Source organism: Gallinula chloropus (assembly GCF_964237585.1).
Source record: "Gallinula chloropus genome assembly, chromosome: 2".
NCBI classification, from domain to species: domain Eukaryota; kingdom Metazoa; phylum Chordata; class Aves; order Gruiformes; family Rallidae; genus Gallinula; species Gallinula chloropus.
In genome coordinates, this window is record NC_140086.1 from 112526824 (window position 1) to 112546395 (window position 19572).

The window sequence follows — 19572 nt, forward strand, 5'->3', positions numbered from 1 at the left end:
ACAAGCTATTGTTGGAATGGGAGAAAGAAAACATTACTCAATCTGTCTAGTCAGATATTTATTCTTATGTCCACAAAGACATTGTGGTAGCCTGTATTTGCTACACAGGCTAATTATCATTTATGATGGGTAATAAATTATTGTGTGCTGTAACGGTGTGTCATTTGGAGGAGAGGCTACTGTAGCAGATGGTAGCCATGCAATCCAGAAGATCCTGGAGAAACTCATCTGGGACAACAGGAGCCTTCAGAAGTTCAACAGGAAGCACATAGCCAAGCATTGCATGTAAAATAACCCCTTGCTTTAGTGTACGTGGGCTGTTGGCTCTATTGGGATCCTCAGAACAGACATCAGAAGCAGCTTCCTTGCTCACAGGTTGTTGCAGCACTAGAAGAGGTGTGGAGACCGTGGAGCCTTATGCTTTTGGAAGTTTTATCAAGATCACCTGGGTGACGCCACAGTTGACTTCATGATAGTCCCGTGTTGAGGTGGTTGTTGCATCAGATGATCTCTTTTGACCAACATTTCTCTGTGTGTGGTTCTGTAGTGCTCCTGGAGACAGCCATTGTGGATTTGGTTGGTGGAGGCTTCTTCTCTTTACCATGTGCAGTCTTTAGGAGTTTTCTGGGATGCAGTAGAAAAAGTGAACGGTAGAAGCCTGCAGAGACAGGCTGTAGTCTGTTCTGCTGTACGTCTGTGCTGAATACTTCCTGTTTCAGTGGTCTGCCCCTTCTGCTTAGTATAGCTCTTCTGGAATACTCTGCCAGCAAATGGAGCAGAGGCTGGTTTGAGGACAGCAGTTGGCTGGGAGAGTGCAGACTCAGCCGGTTTTTCCTGACTTTGAGAACCGAGGAAGGATTACATTCTCTCCTGGATTAGAGTTGCAGCTATGTGATGCATCTCCTTGAGGTTTAAATCCAAACCTTTCCCTGTTACTCTGATACTCAGAGCAAAGGCTATATGAGGTTGTGGGTTTTGACTAACCGGAGGCTTAAGCTTCTTGTAGCCCCTATCACACTTCAAAGTCATTATTAAAGTAAAAACCCAACCAGACTGAGAGAAAAACTGCCTGGTCTTCTCTTTTGGTTAAAGTTATATAAATGGCACTCCAAATGCCCCCCATAAGCTAAATTCCCTTTTCTAATGCAGTGTCATGTGATGATGTAGGTGAAGCTGGTAGTAGGATACTTTAGTAGTTAGCTTTTGGAAAGGAGGCTTTGAAGTTCTGGTGCTTTACGTGACAGGTGGTTTTCTTATCTGCTTTGTGCTTTCTGAGCTCTCCTGCAAGATGTGATCTTGGACTGTTATTTTCTCTGTACTGTATTCTTTGCACTCCCGGTGACCTAGGGAGTATAGCATCAGCACTCCTGTTGACCTAGGAGTATAGCATCAGCATAAACAAAATTCTTTGTGGCTTGACATCAGTTCCACTTGTGAGTAGCCTTGCTCAGTTTGATTTAAGTGACAATTCTGACAGTTAAAGGCTTGGGTGCATGCAAGACAGAGGAGTGCCGTCTTCACAAATACATGAAACTCAAGGTTTCTGCCTCTACTCCCTCTGGCCCGCTTCTTTTCACAGTTTTCCATTTCTTTACTCCACATTTTGGAATGTGCAACTGACCTCAGTTTTAGGAGGGTGGATGTATGGTCTATTCCCTCCAAGCTTGGGTACCAAATTGGTCTCTCTTCTGTACTGTTAAAGTGGGCTACCCGAGTGACAGTTCTGAGGAAGTCTCATCTACTGTGGCCTTTCTTTCACCATGTGGCTGTGGATTCCTGTTTGTGGTGCAGGAGATGGCTCTGCTGACTGACACGCTCAACTCGATATTCAAGCTTGATAGGCTGGGCTTACAGTGAAGGCTTTTGCTGGACTAGTAGTGCGGGAATGTTACCTTGTCACCCCCTCCTTTTTATCCCCCTCCTGGTGGCAAGGCCTTGGTCACTTTGGCAAAGTCTTTTCTTTGTCCTTTGCCAGCCCCTTGCTCTTGAATCAAGGTCTTGTCACCAGCCTCCTGAGCTCCACTCGAGAAACACGGTTGGGCTGGCTCTTAGCCCTGCAGTGGGAAGTCCTTAAAACATACAGACTGTCTGCTAGTACAGTTTCTGCTTTATTCTCTGCCTGTTGTAACGATGTACTTAATTTTATCCTTTCTGTCAAAATGTCTTTGAATATATAAGACAGCATAAGCAGCTTGTAAAAGAGCTGTAGAGGAAAGTACACTTGATCAAAGCACCACTTTTGTTTTTATAGGGCTCCTTTCCCCTCATTGCATTGCTTCTCCTCAGTGATTTCATAGTGTCTCTCCAAGCACCTCTTGTCTACATTCTCCTGTTTTAATCCCTGGGGTTCGGCCTTTTCCACCGTTTAAACAATTCCACTTTGGCATGAAGTCTTCTGCAGAAGATGCCTGCAAGAAATATGCAATTGCTGTGGCCCTCTGCCAGCCTCTTCGAAGCAGGAGCCAACTTTTGAGGGTCAATCTCTTTGTTAAGAGCATACTACAAAAGACTTTGAAGTTCTGTATCCAGATACAGCCAGGAAGCTTCAATAATCTTTGCATAATGCCAGACTAAATTTTACCAGTACTCAGATGCCACAATTACAGTGCTCTTGCCACCAAACTGCAGCATTGTTCCTGGGCCTGTAGTTAACAAAACCAACTGGCTTCCGTGTTTTCACGTACCTGATGGGGAATGGGGATGCAAACTATTTCAAACAGTGTTTTATTGCTTCCCAAATTCACCTCTGTTTTGCAGGGACACTGAGGTAAATTTTTCAAGTCGAGTCCCTAATAATAACTGCTTTACATCCCGAGCCCCCACAGTTTATTGGTAGCTGTGTCTTTTGCAGCAGAATGATAGTTTGGTGGCGTGCCCTTTCCCAGACATGCCCGTTTGATTTAATTAAGGCCTACTCAGTTTTTCCATTGCTGCAGTGGGGCAGGGTTGGATGGGAGAAAGTGCTGTTTCTAGAACTAAGAGGCTCTACCCCAGCAGGGAATGATTCAGAAAATCCGGAAAAAGAGCCAAATGCCAGAGACCACTCACAGTATAACATAATGCCTATATTTGGAAGCTCTAAGTCACCTTTTGGTTTTTATGAGCTTCTAAATTTTTGTTTTCAATCTTGGTGTCTCCTCCCCTGTTAGGATAGGCTTGAATAATTCAGTGCAAGTTAAACAACTTGCCCATGTCCAGGTTTAATGACTCAGAAGAAATCAATGTTGCCACAAGCACAAGACTCTGTCAGCCTCTCTCTTTCTGTGGAATTACAAGGAAACAGGCGTCCTTTGAAAAATTAAAAAAAAATAAAAAGAAATTAAAAAAAAGACTGTGACTGTTATACAGAACATGTTCCCAGATTTCAAAACCACTGGTCATAAGGTGAACTGGTTTGAAGGGAGACTTTCTTCTTCTTACCTAAATATAGTAAGCAGTACAACATGGAAAAAGAAAAATGCATTTTATCACAATATAAATTAAACTAAAAGCCAGGTCCTCCTTTTTTTTTTTTTTTAATACAGGCAACTGTTTTTGCTTTACTTTGTCAAAAGTGAATTGAAACAACTTCTGTGGGGGTTTTTGTGAGTAAATGTTACTGTAATCAGATATATCCCCTACACACACACTTGCAGTAACGTTCTCTTCTGCTGTCTGAATCATCATGTAGCGGAACATTGAGCACTGGAGTAGTCAGTGAAGGAGTAGAGTAGGTGGAAGTGGTGACAGAGATGCCTCTTGGATTGTCACCCCGAGTTTCGGATGATGTTGGAAGTTGAGCTGCATTGCCACAGTCCGTACCTGGTGCCCCTTAGTAGGTGCATGTGGACAAGACTGCTGCGTTCAATCTAATTTAATATAGGTATTTGACTTGCTCGTTCTTTACTCATTAGGCTACTACTCTGTAATTGTTATGTTACTGGCAGTCTCAGCCCTTCTGTGGTTTTATCCCATGCGTTTGGGAATTTGGGGTTTATTTTCAGCTGCCTAGTCTATTTTAAACTCTTTTAAAATATAAAAAAGAAATCAACAAATGATGAGTTAGAACAGATTGATCCTTTTGAGCCATTTTTCTAATTAACCTTTGCCTCTCAGGAATCAGTTTTGGTTATGTTCAATCAAGTGGAATGTATCCCTGCCCTTAATAACCAGCATTTTTTCTGAGGTCCTTGGAAGTTTTCTAACTGCTGCTACTCTCTTGGCTTTGCACCAGTTTGCAGAGGTAGAGTTCAAGGAGGATAGGGAAAAAATAGAGAAGACAGCAGAAGAAAAGGATGGTGAGCTCCAGGCTTGCATCTTCAGTACTCTCTACGTCAAATTGAGATGAAATGGCAAATCTGCGTGAGTGTGGTAATGAATGAGAGTATGAGCATATGCATGCTGCATGTACCTACGAGGGTGCTTCTGTAGGTCCCTCTGCTTCAAAAGTTGGAGTCTATCTTCGGAAAGGGAGACTTTATCCCAGTGGAAATGAGTAGATGATGACCAGCTTCCTTCCTATTTCTTAACCCTTTCCCAAGCAAGGCAAGAATTAGGCCTGAGATGTGATCCTCTATGTGGAGGAGGTAAGTAGGATGCTTCCCTGCTGCTCGTAATCTTCTCTATGATAGAACCCCCCAGAATTTGCTGAAATGTTCTGTCAAGCATCAGTTCCTCAACTCCAGAGACACCTCGTCCAGGTAGATGGACAAGACAAGAATGTTGGTCTCTTGGCATCACTGCAAGACTGCGAGTTTTGAGCAGCTCCCTTCTTAATTTCACTGTGTGTGACCTGTGCTGCTTACTGATGTAGGAAACATCTGTAGGCACAGCAGTGTGGATTTCATCCCTTTGGAATGGGTGTTCCCAGGGAAGCCTCCAGGCTTCTCATTACATGTGGGCATTCACATGCCTTCTGCTGCTGGTTGTGGTTTGGGTCATTTGGTGAGCACGTCTTACTCCCTTCCAGAGTGCTTGGAAAAAGTTTGCTGTCCTTGCAACCTCCCTTGTTTTGGTTCTGCTCTCGTGCGCTGGGAACACACAGCGTCCGGGGTTTGCGAGTCATCGTTGGGTTCCTTCAGTGGTGTGGCTGTGCTAAAACCACAGCGTCCGCCAAGCATAAATCAGACCCTCGATGCAAGGGTCAGAGGTCCTGCAAAATTATGGCTTTGCTGCAGATGTAGGGAGAGAGAATAGCAAGGAGAGAGGATTGGGAGAGCGTCTCTGGGCACGGGGAGCCGCTGAAGTGGGGGAAGGAGTTGGCCACCCCGGTCGCCTCCTGCCTGTAAGCTTGAGTAATGCTGCTGTTTCCCCCCTTCAACTCCCACTATCAACCATCCATAATTCATGTTTTCCCCCGGTTTAGTTCCATTACAGTTTCCTTTCTCCACATGACAAATACTCCCATCGCTCACAGACTGTAATAGGATCCGCAGATGCAAACACTGGGGGAGCAGCGCTTGTCCGGCCTGCACGATGGGTTTCAGCCTCTCTGCTCCTTCCATTTACTCTTGGGTCCCTTCCCAGCCACAGAGCCTTCGTCTGCTATTTGTTTTCAAACTGTTTTGCAGGCAAATCAATGATGGCTAGACGTCGAAGACCAGCTGCTTTTATCCAACCTAGGAAGCTGCAAAAACGCAGCCCTATATAATTTTACATATATGTATTTTTTATATATTAAAAATATTTTTATAAATGAAATGCAAAATTTATAATTGATATTTAATAAGTGTATATATAATTATTTCTAGAAATACTATGCTATAATGTGCATATATAATAGAAACATACATTTTTCCTTTTTTTTAAAGGAAATGCAGCTCCCTGGTTTTATCCTAATTTCCACTTACTGTAGATAGATTTTTTTTAATTTTTTTTTTCCCACTCAGAATCTTCCAAATCATTATGTTGTGTCATTAGCTGGCAGCTAGTCCCAAAGCAATATGGCATGGTATTCCTATCCAAGCCCATCAGCTTACTTCATAAGCTCTCCGGTGGCTTCCAGCAGCCGTTAAGACATGGCAGCAGATGAGATTTTTCCTTCCATTTAAGGAATGACTGAACAGACTCAGATGCTTTTAGTGGAAAAGGAGAAACCAATTTTGTTTCCTTGTCAGACTTCCTTAGGGGTAGACAGAGGAAGTTTATGAGGCTGAAAGTTAAGCATGCTTTTTTTTTTTTCTGTATTTCTTTTGCCTGCTTCTGGTTTTGGTTTTTTTTTTTTTTTTTTACTGGGGGTTTGTTTGAGCAGTGTCATGGGGGGAATGACAACTCTGTAGATGGAATACGCCAGCAAAAATGAGATGTTTTTTCATGGCATACATAAAAAAAAACAAGCCCACCTCAAACATGCTTAAGCAGCAGGATGTTTTACTGTATTTGTCACTTTTTGGCTGTTATCTTTCCTGGCCCTCTGTGTACTTCCCAGAGCAGCACATAGTTGCTGCCTAAGCTTCTGCCTGCACTTAAAATAATTAGAAAACACTTTGTTGCAGCCCTTACCATCAGACTGCCAAAGGCTGGCTGTGGTGGGGGACATACCACAGCACTCCCAGTGAGCACATGCCTATGCTGTCTGCTTCCCCATCCTGTAAGCAATGATCATCCTTGTTCTTACTCACCTTGTCATTTGGCAAATATCAAAGGTAAAACTGGGGCCGTGGGCTTCATGAATGGCGAGGAAATGGAGTGTGACTTTTTGTCAGGAGAGCTGGGGGCTGAGGCCAGGCACAGGGGCAGTGGCAGCTGCAGGGGAGTGCCATTAGCACAACTCAGCTGCATTTTTTTTTTGGGGGGGGGGTCCTCTTTTTCCTCTGACTCTCATGTTTCATGTTCATCTAGTAGTGCAGAACTGACTTATGGGTGAAGTCAGTTCGTGTAGATCTGTAAATACAATTTTAGCATAAAAAATTGATGACCCAAAGAGTTTTGTCCTCTTCTTTTGTGTTAATTAACCCAGTGTGAGTTGAGGGTGCTTCTGTTATGTGCATCTATGTTCTACTCTTGGATACGCAAGTCTTCCATAAAGGTTCACTGTGGACCATAAAACGGTTATAGGATCTTATCTCAAGCACAAACAGGAAAGGTTTATGGATCAAAAGGGAAGGCAGAGGGCAGAGATTTAGTGGTGCTCAACATAAGGGTTTGGGCATGAGTGGGTTTTGCATAGGATGTCTCTGATAATGTCTGTGAGTCTAATTGAAGTGTGATTTGGTACAGCTGCATGCTGAAGAAGGTGCCAGAAAGCTAAGAGAAGTCAAATGGCATTTCATCATGCTGTTAACTTCAGTCAGGCTTATGCACTGACTAATAGAAAGCATGAGTTTTTTTGAAAAACTCAGGGCCCAAGTAAAGATATATAAGGCTGCAAAGCAAACTGGGACCAGTGCTCAGTTGACATTACTGCTGAATGACAAACACAGGTCAGTGATGTCTGGCTATGAGCCACGTGCTGTACTCACCCACAGATCAGAGATGGGCAGCACTGGCTGTCCGAGGAGCTCTGCTCTTCAGACTGAGGAGAGAGGCTGGCTGCTGGGAGGGAGGGAAAAGCAAAGGGGTAGTAAATCCAACTGTACTGCTGTGCCTGGAGACTCACCCTGCACTAGCTGTTTGCTGGCTAGCAAGGTGTGGGAGAGCTGACGGCAGGGGCTGGGAGTGACAGTTTCCAGATGGGGTCTTGCTGCTCTACCTTCACAGCCACCTTGCCCCTGGGCCATCCTGCAGGACGCTGTTGTGAGGCCAAGTGTTTCCTTATACACTTTGCTGACTCTCTGATCACCAAACTTAATGCTTCACGTATTCCTCCTCTTTACCTTTTCCTCCCAGATGACCAGGTGGGAGCCTCAGCTCCACTCCAGGGTCAGCTCAGCAGATGCAGGTTGCTGTACTTGTTGATGCAGGGCTCTGTTCTGGAGACCTTCTCCCTTCATACTGGTAGCCAAGTGACATGTGTCTGTAGTGGCTTGAAGTCCAGTACTGTGTAAGTGTGGTCCAGAAATCAGCAGTAATCCTAAATCCTCTCTACCCCTATCCTAGAACAATCTTCAAACTGGTGTTAGGGAAAGCAGCTTCTCTTCCTCAGATGAAGAACATACGTGCATGCAGCATGGATGGATCTGGGGTGGTATTTTCTGTCTATCCCACCTGGCTTGCTGCAGAGCCATGGCTTGCTGGTCTGCAGACAGATGAGCCTGCAGGAGTTTTTTGGGGAAGGCCCTGACACCCAGTTTTGCAAAAGCAGGTGGGATTTTGTGGGCAATGCAAACTCAAGCTGGCAAGTGAAGCTCAGTACAAATAAAATGTGATGGTGGCTCTCAGTGAATAGGAATACAGCAACCAGCAAGGGACCTATAGACAAGTTTGCAGTATTGCAAAAAAGTTGCTGAAAAGGCTTAAATTCTTCCTGGGTACGTGGGATTAGAGAGAGGAACCTGTTGCTATGTGTTTTTAAGGTAGAAGGCATTGAGGAAAGGATTGCAGCACTACCCTGGGGGGGTAGAAATGTGCTGTAGCTATAGGCATTTGCTTGGCACTGACTCATCCTCTGGAAGCCAAAAGGAATTCCCTTAGAGGAGAATGCCATGCGTCACCCATGGCCAGAAAAAGAGGGAGTCATGTGTTTCCTTGACAGCACATTATGTTTGCATATTTTTACTGCTGGAGGAGAGTCCTTCATCCTGATCTCTGCATGTTTTCAAGTATTTTGAGTGTGCCTGGGCTGCCAGGATATTAACTTCAATAGCTTTTTATAAATAGATTATGTAACTGAGTCAGTATTTTTAACATGGTTTCAGATACAACCAGGGATATTTTCATAAGGTCCATGTAGTTATTTGCGGTACAGATTTATTACCAGTATGTTTTAAAGCTGGTAGATTAGAGTAGGTGCTCCACTAACCAAAAGGTTTCTTCAAAAAATCTGTTTTCCTACAACTTTATTCATGAGTTAGTGTTCACATACCACAGGTGAGGACGAAAGAAATGATGCTGGTATATGAACAGAGTGCATAATGGTTCTGTTGTAGACAGCAAGACCTTGGGCTTGAGCGTTTTGGTAACTCTCTCTGCATTTGTGCTTTATTAGAGATTCCTCCCCCCTCTCAGTTACCAAGTAGCTGTATTCCCATTTACTCTGAAATCCTTGGTGAGCACATAAAGGACAAACAGCATACATAGTTATGAACTGCTTTCAGAGTTTGTAGGATTGCTGATGCAGTGCCTAAACAAACAGCCTGATTTCTTTTCAGGGCATCAAACCCCCAAAGCAGCAGCCTTGATAGAAGCTGCATTTCCAAGACGACATTGCATAAAGTAGAACACAGAGATGTTGCTTGGAATAGCTGGAAGAAATAGCAGTAAATAACCAGCTATCAAGAGCAATTTTCCAGGTAGAGGATTGTAATCCAATGGGCAGAGACAGCATCCATGATGATGCTTCAAGGAAAGAAGCGTCTTGCAGCTGGGTGTATGAAGACTGATATTTGCATTTGCTGATTCCTTTTGACCCAGAAAAAAACAGCCTGCCATCACCTGAACAGAGTAGAGTAAAATACTGGGCAAACATTGATCTCTGTAAATCTATAACAGTAGAGAGAAGTATTTTTCTCACCAAGAGTCAAACAAATGTTGCTGCAAATCATGTAACAACGTCGAACTCTGATTTGCTTCTGGCCCTGCATATGCAGTGTCTTTGCAGGATGTAAACGTTTTATAGAGGTTCTTCACCTCTGAAAAAGAGTTACAACATCCTTGTAAATATAATGAGTTATAAAGTAAAAACATTACTGATTCCTAGTTTATTGCTGGCTTCTGTGTAGCTCCATATACTTTGTTTTAAATAAAAGCATACTGGCTGAAGGACATCTTGTGGGGCTTTAGTAGCGTAAATGGGAAATGAAAACAGTTCTTGCATTTGGGGCAGTCTACGACTTTCTTTGGCAGCTATTGAGTGTCAGATAATCCACAATTACTGTTCTAGAAATAAATCACTCGGTAGAAGCATCAACAGCCTTGATTGGTAAATTTTACCTTTTGATGACTGAGTGATCAAAAAGTCTCTGACTTTAAAAGGAAAATGATGAGGGTAATTTGCATCCCAAAACCACATTGTTGTACAGCATGCAGAAGGGAATGGCAAAATGTTAGATTTTACTGCATACACATGGACTTGAAGAATCCTTGCAGCAGCCCAGGTGGCTGTGAGCATCCTGGATGTGTGTTAGACTACCTTCCTCTCACCCGTGTTGAGTATGTGTCTTTCCAAAACTAAGAGGTGAGCTCTGAGTTCAGAGATGGGTCTTGCTGATGGCTGCGTTGCTGCTGCCTATGTTATTGGACTTGGTTCACCAAGATCCGTCAGCCTAGGCTCCTTCTGAAGTTTGGGGTTGGACACAACATTGTCGTGTTTTTTAAACAGAGGGAAGTGCTGCCTTTGCTCGGTGCCCATCCCATCTTTCTTTTGCTTGCTGGTTGAATTGCAAGGAAAATGATGTTGTAAAACCCCACACCACCTTATGTTTACTTTGTACTTTCCCTAAGCACCTTCCAGTCCATCTCAGTACTGGAGTGCAGCATCTTGTGTTCACCAAACAGTAGCAGATAATGATTTGCTCCCCGCTACTGTAGCGGTTGGGCTTTAATGGAATACCTTTGTATTCTCCCTGATCATCCTGTTGTTTTCTGAACCATCTCCACCCTTTCTGTCTTAGTAATAATAACCTCTGCAGACTGGAAATCTATGGACTGGGACTATTTTGTGATTGTATAGACTTTTTTGTGGTGCTTTGAAGACATCTGAAAACCAGAAGTCCGTTAAAGTGAAAGCACAGGGTTAGGCTGTGAAGGCCTGTGGTGGAGAGCACTGTAGAAGGCCAGGGTTAAAGCTGTGTTTTGCCAGCTGCCATTGCAGGGTGAATGTACATAACTAACATGTAAGATGTCTGTGCATGTTCAAGAACTATGCAGTATTGCTCTGAGGTTTTGAAAGGCTAATAAAGCTCCTTGTACTACACAGCAACTTACATCCTTTGGCAGACTTCTGCGTCAGCTGTTCACAGGGCCTTGGATACGAGCTTTTAACTCTACTGACTCTTTGCTGTGTCTGGCTGCAGAGCCGTGAAAGTAATGTAAGCAATATTTACATGCATCGCTTGATTCTTCCGCTGCCACATCAGTGGGTTTGTCTCCCTGGGTAAATAAAAGTATCCTCGTGAGTCCAAGGATATTATATTAAGGCGCATTCGGAGTCGCTGTACTGGATTACTCCGTGGGTAAAAAGCCAGCCAGCGTTCTCCAAGCCTGACCTGGGGCAGCACAGTGTGACAGCAGGATCTGCCCTTGTGGGAGGATGCAGGGGATGATGCTGGGATAGGTGGGTTGAACTGCCCTCTCTTGTTTCATTGACCGTGCAGCAAATCTAAACACTGGCTTTGATCGGACACTAAAGCTGGGGAGAGCTAAATTTTAGGTAAGCTGAATTGTCACCGTGCCATCCTAAAGCAGATGCCTGGCTCCGTGACTGTGTTGTTGATTCCTTGTGCATTCTGGCCCATTGATAGCCAGTACCCAGGGATGTGGAGCATGCCCACCGCTCTTCTCCATCCCTTCAAGGAGAGGGGCCTTCTGCATGTTTTTAACCTAAACTGATTGTTAGATTTACCTAGTTTGGTGGGCTTCATTTATGGAAATGCCAGTGTTTTGTATTGCCCAGAAAAGACTGAAGGGATGAGTTTGGCACTGAATGGATTTTGAAATTTGCAAGTGCTGAAGAGGATGGGGAAATGATGCTAGGTATCCTCCCTGTTGCACTCTTAATTTTAAATAAATGTAATTGATAATGGTCTGGGCATCTGTAGAGTTCCATCTGCTTTCACAGACTCAAAGAAGGGTTGATTTTGGAAGGGACCTCTGGAGGTCGTCTGGTCCAACACCGCTGCTGAAGTGGGGACACTTAGAGCAGGTTGACCAAGACCTTGGCCAAATGGCTATTGAGTATCTCCAGGGATGAAGACTCCACAAACTCCCCGGGCAACTGGTGCCAGTGCTTCATCACACCCTGTCCCACTTTGTCACACACGAAAAAGTGTTTCCTGATGTTCAGAAGGAACCTCCTGTGTTTCAGCATGTGCACATCACCTGTCCTGTCACTGAGCACCACTGAAAAGATTCCGTTGAGCCTTCTCTTCTCCAAACTGAGCAGTCTTGGCTCTCAGTCTTTCCTGCAGTCCCTTAGTTATCTTAGTGGCCCTTTGCTGGACCCTTTCCAATACGTCCACCTCTCTCTTGTCCTTGGGAGCCCAGAACTGGACCCAGCACTCCAGCTAGTGCCTCAACCATGCTGCATAGCAGGGAAGGATCATTTCCTTTGGCCTGCTGACAATACGTTGCCAATACTTTTCAGGATAGACTAAACTGGAAGGGACCTACAGTGGTCATCTAGTGCAACTGCCTGACCACTTCAGGGCTGACCAAAAGTTAGTGTGGTATTAAGGGCATTGTCCAAAAGCCTCTTAAACAGTAATAGATGTGGGGCATCGGCCACCTCTTTAGAAAAATCCTGTTCCAGATTTGACCGCCCCCTTGGTAAAGAAATTATTCCTAATGTCCAGTCTAAGATTTTCCTGGTGCAGCTTGGAGCCATTCCCATGCATCCTGGCACTGGGGCCAGGGAGAAGAACTCAGCATCTCCCTCTCCTCTTCCTCTCCTCGGGCAGCCGTAGAGAGCAGGGAGGCTGCCCCTCAACCGCCTCCTCTCCAGACTAGACAAACCCAGAGTCCTCAGCTGCTCCTCACAGGACATGCCTGCCAGCCCCTACACCAGGGGCTTCTTTGAATGGATTCAAGGACCTTAGCATCCTTTTTGAATGGTGGGGCCCAGAACTGTGCACCACACTCAAGGTGAGGCCGCACCCACGCTGAGTGCAGCAGGATAATCACCTCTCTGAGCTGTGTCTGATGCACCCCAGGACCAGGATGCGGTTTGCTCTTGTGGCTGCCAGAGCACACTGCTGACTCACGCTGAACTGCTGCTGCCCAGCACCCCTGTCGTGGTTTAACCCCACCACACAGCTTTTGGGATGAAGGAGAGAGTCAGAGTAAAAGTGAGAAAGCTTGTGGGTTGAGATAAAGGCATTTTATTAGGGAAAGCACAAGCCATGCAAAGCACACCCAGAAATTCATTCCCTGCTTTCGGAGGGAAAGGCAGGCAGGTGTTCAGCCATCCCTAGGAAAGCAGGGCTCCATCACATGTGACATTTACTTGGGAAGACAAATGTCCCTCTGCTTCCATGTTCCTCAGCTTTATTTGCTGAGCATGATGCCATATGGTATAGGATATACCTTTGGTCAGTCAGGGCCAGCTGTCCTGCCTGTGTCCCCTCCCAACTCCTTGTGCACCCCCTGCCAGCCTCCTTGCTAGTAGGGTGGGGCGAGAAGCTGAAAAGGCCTTGGCTCTGTGAAAGCACTGCTCAGCAGTAACAAAAACATGCCAATGTTACTCTCTTTCCAGCACAAATCCAAAAGCTAGACCCAAACTTGCTACTAAGAAGAAAAGTAACTCTGTCTCTGCTGAAACCAGGACACTCCCAGACCCCTTTCTGCCGGGCTGCTCTCTAGACATTCCTTTCCCGATTTATACTTCTGTCCAGTTATCACTCCATCCCAGGTGCAGGAGCCAACATTTGGACTTGTTAAGTTTCATCCCATTAATCACAGCCCAATCCTCAAATCTATCCAGATCTCTCTTCCAGGGCTCACGTCCCTCAAAAGGGTCAATGGCATTTCCCAGGTTAGTATCATCAGCAAACTTGATTCATTCAGATCAGCGATATAAATATTGAATAGGCCCCAGGATTGAGCCCTGAGGAGCAGCACTGGTGGCCAGTCACCAGCCAGATGTAGCCCCATTTACTCATCTCCCAGCTGGACAACTTGTCCTGAAGGATGCTGTGAGGGGCAGTGTCAAAACCCTTACTAAAATCCAGAAAGCCTACACCCACCACGTTCCCCTTTGTACACTAGGCAGGTGACCTTATTGTAGAAGGATATCAAATTAGTTAAATGGTACTTTCCCTTTGTGAACACCTGTTGGATGTACCTGATGTTCTTTAAATGTATTTTCAATAGTGCCCAATATAATCTTTTCTATAATTTTTCCAGGTACTGAGGTCAGACTAGTAGGTCCGTAGTTCCCTGGATCTTCCCTCACTCCCTACTTGTAACTTGGAATAGTGTTGGATAGCTTCCAGTCAGCAGGGACCTCCCCAGATTCATGTAGACTTTTGGTAGGTAATGAGAGGGATCCTACCATAGCATCTGCTAGCGCCTTCAGTACTCTGGGATGAATCCCACCTGGTCCCACGGACTTGGGAACGTTCAGCTGATACAGCTGGTCCCTTACAGTGTCAGTGTCCACAAATGGAAAGTCAGTGTTCCCACTCTGAATGATTTTCAAGTTCTCTACCTGTCCTGTGAGTCCTGCTGGAAGGGTGGGGGTGCAACAAGGTCTTTTTCTGAAATTCGTTAGTGTGGAAAGGATTGAGCTTTTGTGCTACGTGGGGAGAGTGTTGAAGGAGAATGGATCGATTCTAGTTACTCATTAAACTGATTATGAAAATGAAGATGATGTATGAGGTTCTCTTATGTATCCAGATTTAGCTGTGAATTTACCTGTCTTAGAGGGCAATCTCCTGTTTAAGTAACTCCCACAGTCTCATAGAATTGAATGAAGTTCTGTGTACAGGATTTGAGCCCTGGAGATGAACTTAGAAACAACTCAGTAGGGGAAGAAATTTGGTTTCCATTAGCAAATGGCCTTACAAGAACCTTCACTGCTCTGAGTGTTGTGCACATTGCCCTCTTCTCCCCCTCATATTTCTTCAGCTGGATTGTCTTCGTTACTGTATCTTATATATAATATTTTAAATCCCCTGGGAGTGACTACTGTAGGACTCATAGAAACCTGTTGATACTGAAGAACAAAGCTGACCAAGACCCAAAGCAATGTTAAGAGTCTATTTCTGTGTCATTCAGAAGATCCTTCAGTGTTTGTTTAGGGTATTGAAAATGTAACCACCAATGGTGTAACCACCATCTCTGTAAGATGAATGTTGATACCCTTTGAGTTGGAAACCAGTAAAATCTGTTTAGGGTTGCTAAATCCAAGCAGACAGATTAATGCTGGTTTTCTCTTGCTTTAGTTTATTATACTCTGAGCCCTTTATGTATCTCTGCCTCTATAGACTCTTTGTGTGAAGTGAGAAGATAAAAGGAGAGCTTCAGTTCTGCTGTTGCTGCTGTTGCTGTAATGCTTGCAGTGGAGTGATTAATTCTTTCTTATTTTTCTGTTTTTTCTCACAGCATCAAGCTTCTGGCTGTGCAGGAGCTGGTCGACAGAGAAGCACTGGAAAAGGTATTTAAAAATATATCTCATACAACTGTCATAGCATGTTTAGCTCTTAAAGCCCTCCGTGTTAGTCGGGCTTCCCAACTCCGTGGAAAATCATGCAGCATAAACAAGGAAATCTTTCTAGCTGCAGAGCACATGAAGTCAGAGGGGCAATGTTTTGTCCCAGCTGACCACGTGCCTTTGGCGTTTTGTAGTTTTACAATGAGCTTGCAGTAAGCAGTGCCTTTAGCCTGCCCATATTAGCTTTCCTGAAATCAGTTCCTTGCTAATAGCTGGGAATTGACAGTGATGAATGTCTGAACCCTTCTGAGCATCCAGCTCAGGAGAATGGCAGGAGGTGGAAGAAATGCAGTTTAATTTAGTGATGAAGTGGCTAGCTACTCATCATCAGCCCTAACGCTGCCAGCCAAATGTACAGTCCATGTCAGTCAGAGCTCTTCTGGCTGCCTTGCAGAGAGACAGGCTTGCCTTTAAGCCTGGCTTTGCAGGGAGCTGAGGGGTGTGCTGTCCACTGATTGTCCCATGGGTTTGCAAACAGCTTGCATTCTGCTTCGTAGGGGACAGAGAGGAGGAGCTGTGCGGAGCTGATGGCTTCCTGCTTCCAAAGAGTATGGTCCTCTTCAGGGGGTGCATCCCCCTAGTCCAGCTCCAAAGGCCTCCTGTTGGCTTAGCCAAGGTGCTGCTGCCTCAGCAGCCTGAGATCCCACCTGCAGCAAAACCAGCCGCCACAAAATGCTGGAGGGTTTGTACATGATAAAACCTGGCGTTGCTCTTCAGCAGAGGTACAGCAGTACCCTATAGATCATCTCCTTCCGTGTGAAGAACCAAATGCTGTATTTCTTACTGGTTTGTGATTTTGCTGGCCTGGAGGGTGGGACTGGTGGGTTCCCTCCACCTTCCGTGCCAGTTCCTTCATCTAAAAGACCCAGAAGCCAGCCATGAGACAGCATGGAAATATGAGACTTGGTAGGACTCAAAGATAACAATTGGATTCAGAGCTTTGCTGGGAAAACTGATGCCTTGTGGCAGGCATTGAGCTGCTGCTGACCCAAGCACTCTGAGTGACCTGGCAAGGCCCTGGGAGGAAGGAGAAAACTTTCTCCTGCCTCAAGCGCGTCCTACCTGTGTGAAAGAGGTGGTCCTGCAGCACCATGTCAAAGCCAGATGGCCATGGCTGCATCTGCTGAGTGCTCTAGAATGCTGGGTAGAATGGAAATCAGCAAGAGCAGGTGCTTCAGCTCTCTGATTCTGCACTGGAGATCCATTTGATGGAGATCATTTGTACAACACAGTTAATTCAAGAGGGACATCTCTTCACTGGCTCTGGTCAACTCAGATTTTGTCCCAAAAAGGTGCATTTATTAAAAGGCAGCCACAAGAGGACTAGGCAGGTGATACTGTAGGGTTTTTTCTGTGCAGAGAAGAGACAGTCCTCAACAACTTATTGCACAAAACATTAATATTCATAAATTGTTGTCATTTGCAGCAGTCGGCTTCTCTGGCACCTCATGCCCTGTACAGTTCTCATCTTTCTGTGGGGTCTGCCCCTTTCTGTGATCTGACACCTCCTGAAACATGGCTTGGCAAGGACAGGTGACCCCAGCCTGGTGGGAATGGCTGTTTGAGACATGTCTGGAGCTCTGCAGGAAGCTCTTCGGAAAGGCTCAGCCTCAGACAAATGATCTTTCTAAACTAAGTTCTCTTAATATTTGATACCTGCTTTCATACAATGCCAAGCTTAAAGAATTTGAAAGGCCAGTTTAGCCATCTGGAAAATAACAGGGTTGGAATTATGTAAGTTCAAAGAAATTTGCTGTCTTTGTTTTTTAAATACAGGAAGGGGAAAAAAAGTAGACTAGAACAAAATCCCTCGTTCTGCCTGCTTGCACAGTGAGGTTTAAGAACACGTGCTGAGTTTTTTATTTGTAAATTGTTAATTATCCACACTGTATTGCAGGAATATAGAATATTATTAAATGGCAAAAATTTAATATTCATTGCAGTATTGATTTTTCTGGATTTTGAAGGGAAGTTTTCTTTAAGGTAGATATGGACATGATAACCTAAAAGCGTTTTTCCTACAGGACGCTTTCTAGTCTGTCATTGATGAACTTTTAATAATTTATAAATTAATAACTTTTAATTGAATTTATAAAATTCAGTGCTCAGCCTTGAAAATGTTGTTATATATATTAGATGCATGGAAGCATAGAGTGAGTAGAAGAATGTTGGTGAACAGCAGGGTCCCCTGAAGAGACTTAGGAGCACACGCTGGTGTTCGTGCTGCAGACTACATCCATTAAATCAAATCACGTTGAAGTTAAGGGCATGTGTAGTGAGTCTCTCGAGAACCAGGGCCTTGTGACAGTGCCAGAAAATGATCTGGCACTGCAAAGCAGAGTTTCCCTTCACCTTTTTGGAATGGGATCACTGGGAGGCAAGCCACATGAAGCAGGAGGTTGGGAGAACCTACTGGAGCCGTTGGGGTCTCAAGAAGATGGCAGGCTCCTGTGGGTATGTTGCAGAAAGCTTTGCTGGGTTGCGGAGGAGTGCTGCTGTGCACCAAAAGCTGCACATCAGTTATTTAGTCACTGCCTACAGCAAAGGGGTTCAATGCCATTCTGACTGTCTTAGATAGCTTATTATCTTTGGCCATTGAAAAGAAATGGATCGCACTGTGCACAGCTTTGTGTCACGCAGTGACTCTACGCGTTTCATTTTGTAAACCCAAATGTTTTGGGAGATTTAGCCAAAATGACCCTTTAAGCCAAAGATCTACCACACTTGTCTGTCTTTACGCTTGGGGTTGATGAGACAGAAGGGATGATTGGCTGGGTTTAATTACAGATCATCCTGGTTTGGGACAAGCTTGTCTGACCCTTGGATGCGGCTCACCAGCTGGCTTGTTGCTCTGGAGTGCCGTGGGTGCCTGTAAACATTACAGAAGGGGAGTGCTGCTTGTGGAGTTGGACCCCAGCACCACGCTACTGTCATTAAGAGGAATGGGAAAATATTAATTTATCTTGGTGAAACAGGATCAGGTCCTGTAAGAACAAGAGGAGTCTTTTCCTTGGAGAACATTCTGGGTCAGAGATGGGTTGGTTTGTATGTGATTTGTCTGTAGACCATCAGACTTGTTCTGACATGTACTCCACTGGAGCAGTCTCACCAGTAGCTTAAAACTAATCACACACTTACCTGCATTTTGTCTTAACTTGAACCTTCAGATCAATGTTTGCTACTCCCCTCTGAGCTTGCCTCTGTCGCTGTGGGGTGTTTTTGCTGGCGTGCCTTTGCTTCAGAAGTGCTGCTGCTGTTTGCCAGCATCAGTAAGGAACACAGAGGGCGAGGTGCTAAGGGAGGGCTTGTGGTTATGAAAGCCTTGTCCCTACAAGGGTTCAAGGCCACTCAGGCTGTAGAAAGGAGCATCTCAGGCACGCAGGTTGTTTGGTGCTGTGTGCTGTATGAAGCATCTCTTCCTCTTCCAGAAATGCAGCTCTGGGAGGGAACCCCAGGGACGTTTTTGTCCCAGCATGTTTTTGAGTACTCAGTCTAATTTTGGGAAGTCATTAATTGCAGATGAAGAAATCTACTTGGCAAGTGTTAATAGTATTTATATGGGGAAGGGGAAAAAATAATTCTCCTGAGGAACATCAGGTTTTTATAATTTAAAAATAAATTTAAGTGCTTAGCAGATTGAACAGCCTAGCCAGGAGACATTTCACAGTGGTTGCTGTGTTAGTATTTAAATCTATAGTCCTTTTCCATAGGCAGCAATCATTGTTCACTTTGGTGCCTGATGCCAGTAGGATGTGAAGGGAGAGTCATACATACTGTAAGGAAAAATAAAAAAGTTCTCTGTATTCTGTCAACTGTTCCCCCTCCCCCCCCCTTCAGGTGTTACTACAGGCTCTTGAACTCATTTCTCCTTCAGATGTAGGTTATTGAGGGATGTTAAGTAATCTGCACAACACGGTTACATTCAGTAGCCCCATAAGCTTTTTATAAGTTAAGCTTGTTTTGGAACAAGCAGCAGTAACCCATTAATTTCCTGCTTGTGTACCAATAAGCAAATGCATCTGCTGTTACTGGGAATGAGAAAGGCCTCTCCACTTGACTCCAAGGACAGAGAAGTTTGTTGGCTTCTCATGTAGGAAATGTAAACTGTGTAACTTGGATCTGCAGTT

The 19572-nt window shown here is 44.7% G+C and overlaps 1 protein-coding gene across 1 annotated transcript in view; it reads left to right on the forward strand.

Annotated features, from left to right (window-relative positions):
• EEPD1 (endonuclease/exonuclease/phosphatase family domain containing 1) overlaps positions 1 to 19572 on the forward strand; it is a 67766-nt gene that overhangs the window by 22395 nt on the left and 25799 nt on the right. The window contains exon 2 of the mRNA XM_084280528.1: positions 15337 to 15388. Coding sequence (XP_084136654.1) covers positions 15337 to 15388 — 52 coding nt within the window. The remainder of the gene's footprint in view (positions 1 to 15336; positions 15389 to 19572) is intronic.